The following is a 9608-nucleotide window of genomic DNA, read 5'->3' as shown; positions in this document are numbered from 1 at the left end:
GGCAATCTGCCAGAATCAAACCACTAACTTTGCATTGCGGTGTTTGTGTAAACCGATATGAGTATTTCTTTTTAAAAGGGAAACCGACTGGTAGAGATGCAGCAGAGCCACTTCAATCAGTTGCATTGGCCCGGAGATAACTGTCGAGGTGCTCATTTCCCCCTCACTATTTTATAATTAAAGTCATTTTATATTCACACATGGATACTTAGGTGCACAAAGCCGTGCTTCCCACTAGCAGTGATTCTGGAGGAGATGTATTAAGCAAAGCTGAATCCACATCCCATCAGGGTGCATGGAAGCTTCTAAAGCATCAAATTTCTCCCCCTTATTGCGTCTGTGAGTCGGATTAAGATGTCTTGCTGGTGTCGTGTTACAAGCTACTTCTGATGGTCTTTGAAATGTCAGCTCACTCCTATCTGAATAAGGAGCTCCAATACTCTTAGTAGATGTGATTCTGTGTGATTTTTGTTTTTTTGTAGTTATTGATTGATGGTTATCACATTAGATCCAATGTGTTGTTAGCAGCCATTTCGCTACATGCATTGTACTCATAACTCACTTCGTCAATTATCCAATTGATCTGTAGCCTTTGGCTATTTCATCCTTTCATCCATTGTTTCTCTGGGTAAAACTGCAGGAAGGAGTCTCCCTGTCTGAAGCCAAATGGATAACTTTCTGAATGAACCAATGAAAAGCTGCTCACCAATCTCAAGCAGAGCTGAATTAAATGAGATAACACTGTCAGCAAAACGAATGCGGAAAACAATAAACCCGACCCACTTGGGAAGAAAAAATAATGAGAATGAGTTTGTCTCCAGAATTGTGTTCTCTCAGACCAAGTCGTCGATTTCACCAGCTCCTTTATTGGTTGACGAAGCTACCTAATGGTCACTATGGGGGAGAGATTCAAACCCTATCAGCAGAAATACTAGAAGTATCCTAGGAAGTAAATTAGATACAAACTGGCAACAACATTCAGGGACTATATATTAATATATACCTTAATTATTTAAGTTGACACGTTGTGGATCGTAAAATCCATCTAAACTAGAGTTAAGTCTATCACAAGGAAGCACATCCTGGTTACGACCGCTGAGTGCAGGGAATTGTGTGGAGGTAGTAAGAGGGTGTGGTGATGCAGGGGCTGAGGAATGTGGATGATTATCTCCCCCTTCCTCATTCTCTAAGGAATGAAGGAATTCAAAAATTCCTGTTGATGACCTGGCTGGGAAGTCAAGTAACCAACAACAACCTTCGGGGGGAAATGTACAAGTTGTCCTGCTGGAATACAAGCGAGCCCAACAGAGGAGTTTTTTCACAAGCCGAGTGGTGTTGTGGTTCAGCTCAGAGTAGGGCTCCTCGGGGAATAATGAAATGCTTGCGTGTTGAAATATGAGAAACCACACAACTTCTCAGCTATTTTCATTCTTTTTAGCATGGACATATAGATGCTGTATATTTTGTCCGTGCTGTATTTCTTTTCTATGTTGAGTAAGTCCTAGAAGAAAAGGTCTTGGTGCATATTTAGGTTCAATTTGATTGAAAAATGTAATGATTATTATGTCAAACTAGAGACTTAACTAGTCTCCTGTTCTTGAAATACATTGATGCACCTCTATAATTTCTTGTACAAGGAGCAGATATATACTGTACATGTGTAACTACATCTGTCATTCTTGATTCAGGCATACTCTTAATATCAGTAGTATTAGTAGTAAATACACAGCCATCGACCCAAAGAAAGAAAACAACCGCAAGGGAAATATTGTATTTAGTGTTACCAAATATAAAAGCATTTTATATTATAAACAATCACCATTTGAAAGATTCATGATGTCAATATTGTGAATGTCTCACAACTTGACTTAAAAACGTACACATTTAACGTTTAGAAATCCTTTTTGTACATCAATGGAGAACACAGAAATAGTGACACAAGATAAAAATATTGAATAGCAAGAAATATTGTGCCAAGATATAGAGTGCCAATAAAACACAATATGAAGAATATCCATAGGTCCCTGAACCAAATATATATAATGTCAGTACTTAATATAAAACAGATGTTATAACACAGTTAGTAGGCCTTTGTAGTTAATCATTCTGTTTCTAAGTACCAACTATATATTTTTAATTGTGTAAGCTTATCGTATTACTTTTATGTAATAGAGTGAGACTTTACATTGTCAATAAGTAAAAGCAGTAATCAGTTGTGCATAGGACATACATATACACCGATATAACTATATCCATAGAACATATTTACCATTGTAGAAATGGTAACAATTATCGCAGGAGCAGCAGAACTGTGAAACGTATTCATTCTAGCGCGCCCTTGTGTCTAGATCATGGAGGTGCAACTCTGGCGACAACAACATACGTCACGAGTGCGACGGAAGTAGATTCTCTAACAAAAAAAAGAAGAGAATTCTGGCTGATTCATTGTAGCCAATTACACTGACTCGACCGATCACAGAAACACAGCCTTTTCAAAACACCTGAAATATTTGACAACAGGTAAGTGAACTTACGGCGTAACCGCAGTCAGTGGCTTTCATAAAACGCGGTGAAATCAAATAAGTGTTAAGACTTTGTTGCTGTTTTTGTGTGAGATGCCAAAGGCTAAGCGTGAGGAAGCTAACAGGGAGCTAAAAGCGAGCTAACGTGGATGTGACTGTCAATGAACCGAGCGTTTTAATGACACATGTGTTATAAATGTCTCTGTCTTTTTGTTACCTATATATGGTAACCTATACTTTCATTTGAAAAAATAAATGGGTGGGTTTCAAGACTCTTTTGCTACGTTTGTATGATTAGCAAATTCAAGCTAACTAGCGTGGCTAATTTCTACTTTGTTGGAATTTCATCGGCTACTTAAATAACGTCACACCTGTAACGTTAAATCCTAATGTCAATTTCATGACCGAAAGAGAAGGCACGAAACATAACGCAAATAATTTAGAATATAACGTTAGATGATGTGAATCCCAATATCGCGATACTAAATCATGATTTAAGTTATTCTGCTTCTTGTTTTTGTTAACGTCGATTCAACTCCATCTATTAAACCCACATATGACTTAATGTTCGCTATCTAACAGTTTATACCCGACTATATGCAACCTGTAACTAAGTGTGGTCCATGTAAATATTAGTCCATTACTTGTGCCATATGTATATTTTGTTAATGAACTTGTCCCAAACCTTTTTGGATTAGTTCTAAATAAAGATAAAATCAAATGTGTATCTCCACTAGTATAAATGTGTAGTTTGACGGAAAGTTTAATTGTGTTTGCTCTTCAGATCTCGATATGGATCGCCTGCTGAGGCTCGGAAGTGGAATGCCAGGACTTGGCCAGGTAACACGTTTGAACAAAACTATTGATTGAAATGGAAAATTTCTTAAACCAAACCTCTTAAATCAACTTTTCAGCCTGAAACCTTATACTTATCAATTATTATATAAATGTTGTTATTAGGAATTTTGGACTAAACTAGATATTTGATTGAATCCATAATGGGCCCAGTAGTCTGTATTTATTAATCATATAAATTAAATTGATTTATTAACAGTAATGAGACATGGGTGGCTTTGCTCGAGTTCTAGTGCAATCTCACAAATATGTCATACCCTGAGTTTTTAATAGTTTACCAAAGGATTGAAAGGATACTAAATATTGACCCATAATATATTTCATGCATTCAAGTTCTAAACTATAGTTTAATTGTATTGATCTGCATAACTACTGTGTAAGAAAGGCTCGATAAACTCTGCTGTGCCTCCGCAGGGTCCCCCGACAGATGCACCTGCTGTGGACACAGCAGAGCAAGTTTACATCTCCTCTCTGGCCCTGCTCAAGGTACTCAAACATCGAATGCACTGAACACTTTATGTGGTCGTGATTGTGTTTCAAATAATCCCTTTGTAACTTCTCCCATGTATCTGCTCTTCCATAGATGTTGAAGCACGGACGTGCTGGAGTACCAATGGAGGTCATGGGCTTGATGTTGGGAGAATTTGTTGATGACTACACAGTACGAGTGATTGATGTGTTTGCCATGCCACAGTCCGGAACGGTATGTATTTATCCTATAACGAAATGAATAAAGCTAACTTCCTTGTTGTGATGTTTAGTCAATGCATGGTATACAGTGCCTGGCATGGGTATTCACCCCCCCTTGACTTTTCTTTACTGTGAAACCCCTAAGAAAAATCTGATACGATCAATTGTCTTCCCAAGTCAATTTGCACACCACATAATTGGTAAGTAGGGTCTATAATTTGATCTCTGTATGAAAGAGTTTGTTAGACAGCTTTACTGAACAAAGATCAAACATTATGAAGACAAAGGAGCTCAACGTTGTAGCTAAGTATGACGCAGGATTAGGTTATAAAAAAAATTATCCCACGCTTTGAACATTTCACGTAGCGCCAGTAAATCCATTATTAAAAAAATGGAAATAATAAGGTACAACGGCAAACCTACCAAGAGAAGGCCGTCCAGCCAAACTGAAGAGAAAATGAATCTGAGCAGCAACCATGGTAACTGAAGGAGCTCCTATGATCCAGCGGTGAGGAGGGAGAATCTCTCCAGAGGACAGCTATTGGCCGTGTACTCCACAAATCTGGTCTTTATGGCAGAGCGGCAAAAGGAAGCAGCTGTTGAAATGAAACTATAGAAAATCCTGTTTGTTTGCCACAAGCCATGTGGGCGACACAGCTAACATGTGGAAGAAGGTGCTCTGGGCAGATGAGACCAAAATAGAACTTTTTGGCCTCAGTGCAAAAACGCTGTGTGGTGGAAACCCAACACTGGCCATCACCCTGAGCCCAACAGGGAACTGTGGTGGTGGTGGAAGCATCACGCTGTGGGGTGCTTCTCTTCAGCAGGTACAGGCAAACTTGTCCGAATTGGAGGAAGGGTGGATGAACCCAATACAGGGCAATACTGAATGAAGAAAATATGATGTAGTCTGCAAAAGACTTGAGCGAAAGTTCATCTTGCGGCAGGACAATGAGCTTAGCTCAGCTCGGCATAATCATGTCCATCTGTAGATAGGCCAAGCTGGTGGAGACACCCCCCAAAAAAGACTAGCAGTAATTTAAGAGAAAGGGGATTTGATCAAATAATGACTCGGGGGGGTGATTACTGATTTTGTTGGTGTCATTATTGTTTGTGTCACAATAAAAGGTATTTTGCGCCCTCAAATGGGGAAAAGTCTATTTGAAATCTACTTCGTAACAGTACAAAATGGGGAAAAGTCCAAGGAGAGTGAATACTTATGCATGGAACTGTATTCGCTGATTTTGACAATTTTACCACAAGTATAGATTTCTGCCGTAGTTGAATGAACCGTATTATTGAATGAACACATTCTACCTCACAGGGTGTGAGCGTAGAAGCTGTGGACCCCGTGTTCCAGGCCAAGATGTTGGACATGCTGAAGCAGACCGGCAGGTAAAACTTCCAAGTGTAATATTTAGAAAAATACTTCACCGATAGCTTTCATTGTAGTGTACATTTGTAGGTAAACATCCATCCCTTTCGGCTGCCCGCTAAGCGTGTGTGTGTTGTCTTTCGCCCGTGTTGCTCACCAGACCAGAGATGGTGGTGGGGTGGTACCACAGTCACCCTGGTTTCGGCTGTTGGTTGTCTGGCGTGGACATCAACACGCAGCAGAGCTTCGAGGCCCTGTCGGAGCGAGCCGTCGCTGTGGTGGTCGATCCCATTCAGAGCGTCAAAGGAAAGGTAAAGATGGACGCCCGTTAATCAGGAACTTGCGTTTTAGAAATAACGTGCCGTTCGGTAAAGTGGTTTCATGTGCGTTTGTCTCCTCCCAGGTTGTTATTGATGCCTTCCGATTGATCAATGCCAACATGATGGTGTTGGGTCATGAACCAAGACAAACCACATCTAACCTGGGGCATCTCAACAAGCCCTCAATCCAGGTTCGTAGCGCCGCTCAAAGGTCCAAAGTGTGTCCAATTGCTTTTAAAGCACAGGAATATTGATTGTTTTCTCTTGTTTTCAGGCTCTGATTCATGGACTCAACAGACACTACTACTCCATCACCATCAATTACCGGAAAAACGAGCTGGAGCAAAAGGTTTGAATATCACAGATTATCGCAGACTTGTTTACATTGTTTTTATTAATAGAACATAAAAAAGAACGCTCATTGTTTTGTTAGATGCTGTTGAACCTTCACAAGAAGAGCTGGATGGAGGGTCTGACCCTGCAGGACTACAGTGAGCATTGCAAACTCAATGAGACCATCGTCAAGGAAATGCTGGAGCTGGCTAAGAACTACAACAAGGTAAACCTTTTTTTTAAATGGCCTTTTAGAGCACAAGAAGGGACATTTATTCCAGTGGACATTTGGTTTCAGATGTTTACACACATTTTATGACCTTTTTTTATACTGAAGAATTCCTTCACCGGTGTAAATAGATGTTACTTTTTAAAAGTGGCTTGCTACGTTACATCAATACTGCTTTAGTTAACAAGTAACGAATAGTGTTACAGCTTTTACTGTGGAAGACAAGTCATTGAACTTCTGCTGAGCCCTTTGTGATTCATTGCACCTACTTATCGACTGTAATCTGTTACTGTGCAGTCAGAAATGTTGCTATTTCCTCTTTACAGCTATTTGATATGTCGAGGTAGCTGGGAAATAGTAATTCTGTCAGGCAGTGTGATGCGTATAAAGGATTTTAATATTAGTAACATCTCCTCCACTACTTAACCACCTACGAGTTCGTTGATTTCATCCGAAAGCCGTTGCCGTGGCACCGGCATCGATCCCCTCCCCGATGCTCCCCACCTCCCACCAGTGTGATGCAGCCGTGCTGCGTTCACAACTTCTTCAGTTAAATGATGCTTGACGTTATCCTCCACGCACAATCTGCATTCCACTGGGATTTCTTCTTCAAACAGATTGGCTCTTAGAAAATGTAAATAAATGACTGATTGATTGAATCAGTCTTTAAATAGTCACTTGATACAGAAGTTTGGTGATTGTCTTGGTATAAAAATTAAAAGTCCTTTTGAATTTCTAATTCCCTTAAAACTGCTAAAAGTATTACAAATACGCACACATTGCATGCTCCTGGTGTGCTCCACTGCAATGTTAAGACACTGTTGTGTTTGGACCGCAGGCTGTTGAGGAGGAGGACAAAATGACCCCGGAGCAGCTGGCAATCAAGAACGTTGGAAAACAGGTAACAGATATGATTCCATTCCTTTTGGTAATACCACACAAATTGAGGTCCGTGTTTGTTGCTTACGGATAAATAGTCTGTGAACGTTGGTACAAGTTATGGAAGCAGAGCTGGAGTTTTCATTTAAGTTTCTTGAGGCCTGTTCAAATCAAACACGTGGAATAAAAACCCCTCTTCATCACACATCATATCTCATTGTTGATGTTTGTGCTAATATTCTGTCCTTCTTGCAGGATCCTAAGAGGCACTTGGAGGAGCACGTAGACGTTTTAATGACATCCAACATCGTTCAGTGCCTAGCAGCCATGTTGGACACCGTAGTTTTCCAGTGATTGGACTGTGTATAACTGTTAATATTGCAACTTTTTTTTCCTTTTATATAAAATAAATGTATGTATGAAATGAAGACTTTGGCACTTATTCTATTATCCAAGCAGTATGTGGCACGATCGTCACATCACGGAACCTTTTCTGCTTGACTTAAACTGTATAATTCATCATAATTGCTCTTCTGTCTCGGTGACGGAATCCAAAACAAATTTAATACATCATAAAATATTTAAGACAAATACACCATTAAGCGATGTGTTAGTTTATGTAGTGCTTTCATCATATTTATGAATGGCTGTGATACCGATCTGAAACACCAGATGGTGGAAGTTACAAAGACAGCACGTTGTCATCAGATTACATCAGAGCAGCTAAAAGTCACTTGTTGGAGTCTTGTTCTCGTAGTGGGAACTGGGCCCAGCAGCCGACATCGCTCTGCGCTCACGCAGTTTAAAACCAATATGAGATCACGAGATTTGAACCAGGAATGAAGCTTCACTGCAGTCGCTCCAATGGCAGCAGAGAACATGGAGCATATGGTCCCACTCCACCAGGCCCAGTAAATACGAGACCCATGTGGCCATTAAACAGACCTGAAGGGACTTCAGATTACATCATCTATTTAAATCTGTGAAACCCACACAGGGGAAATTGAGCTTTTTTTTGAGCACATTCTGAAAAATGTAAAAGTGTAGAGCTGTGAAATGAAACACCTTTCTTAAGGCCCTGTGGGAGCGACAGAGTGGGCCCCTCGAGGTCCACGAGGCAAGTTCAGAAACAATCATCAATCAATAAAAGAATAAGGTGAACTTACAAGATGTACAACGTATGCTAGCTGAATAGGTTGCATAGTCATGGAAGTGTATTCAAGAGCTGTTTTTAAAACGAAATCTAGAAAATGAACTATTGAAATCTATTTATATATATATATTATTTCGACAGAAACAATCGCTCGATAGGGAGAAAGAATCTTTTCCGTGTTCGTCCACCCCTCCTCTCACCAAGAGGGTGTTCCAAGATAACTCCTGATCCTCTGAATAATCCATTCTCATTGTCTGTGCACCACCACTTTGGAGTTTCATCACACTTCTGTAACTTGGATTGCCTTTTTTTAATAGCAATGTCCAAACAAATAGAAGGGGGGGCAACGAGTATGAAAATGTGTAATATGTGTGGAGCCAATAAAGGAAACCCTCTTTCTGTGTGCAGCTAATAGAAAAGTCTGACATTAAAATGTGTCTGTCAGGGTCTTTGTGTAAGTTACAGTGGAGATATCTTTGAAGACGAGTACGATGAAGAGGCTTCATCGCTGCGTTTTGACTCCACAGCAATTTAGAGCTTCCAAAAAGCAGGAAGCTCCAGGAAAAAGCCTCGTAAAGCCTCCGTGCACGGACACACAGTGGTTCGGGCGTCCTGTGTCCCCTCCATTGTGCGTTTAAAGTGTTGAATCATCAGAAGTATTTGCATTGTGGCCGGTGGAAATCACGGGCGCTGTTTCAGACCGGGTCCGTCCTGTTGGAAGTGTCCACGGCGATGTCTCACTGAGATTACAGGCTCAAAGGAGGCCGGCTGGCGTCCTGCATAGGAGCCCTGGTGCACTGCAGCAACAACACAATGTTATCCTTCCGATTACAGACTTCCCCTTTGCTGTCTGAACCAGCTTTTTAGTTATGAAAGCAGGATGAGATAAGCCTCAACTAAGCTTTCTTCTTCTCACATGAGTCTGGCCGTCTGCTGCCTCTGTGTTTGGGAGTGTAAATATAGCCGATACTTTGAGCTTCGACTGGAAACTCCACGCTTAAATTGTTGTTTTTTCCTCCAGCTGTACAAATGTACCAGTTTCTCTTTTTAAGCTTGTTTATTGTCCATGTTTAATGTTTCAATCGTTGCTTGATTGTTGCCTATTGTTTGAATGGTTTTATGTGGAACCTTTTGAGTTGCCTTGTGCTGCAGAAATGAACTTGCCTTACTTATTGGATCCAAAGGAGAACAAACTCCCCTCTTGCTCCTCCGTAACTCCCTCGTTTTCAAAGCAGTGTTTGGCTCCCTGCCT

General features: G+C 40.6%; 1 protein-coding gene across 1 annotated transcript; it reads left to right on the top strand.

The window, feature by feature from the left end:
* Positions 1-2313: 2313 nt before the first annotated feature.
* Positions 2314-7631, top strand: psmd14 (proteasome 26S subunit, non-ATPase 14). Its single transcript, XM_040204966.2, has 11 exons — positions 2314-2520; positions 3307-3362; positions 3792-3863; positions 3961-4080; positions 5392-5462; positions 5603-5753; positions 5846-5953; positions 6037-6111; positions 6196-6321; positions 7163-7225; positions 7459-7631. The coding sequence occupies exons 2-11, from the start codon at positions 3315-3317 to the stop codon at positions 7555-7557; spliced, it is 933 nt and encodes a 310-aa protein (XP_040060900.1). The 5' UTR covers positions 2314-2520; positions 3307-3314; the 3' UTR covers positions 7558-7631.
* The last annotated feature ends 1977 nt before the right edge of the window (positions 7632-9608 follow it).

This window comes from Gasterosteus aculeatus, chromosome 12 (genome assembly GCF_964276395.1).
Source record: "Gasterosteus aculeatus chromosome 12, fGasAcu3.hap1.1, whole genome shotgun sequence".
Lineage (NCBI taxonomy): Eukaryota > Metazoa > Chordata > Actinopteri > Perciformes > Gasterosteidae > Gasterosteus > Gasterosteus aculeatus.
Note: the sequence above shows the minus strand (reverse complement) of the source record. Positions and strands in the feature narration are given on the sequence as shown.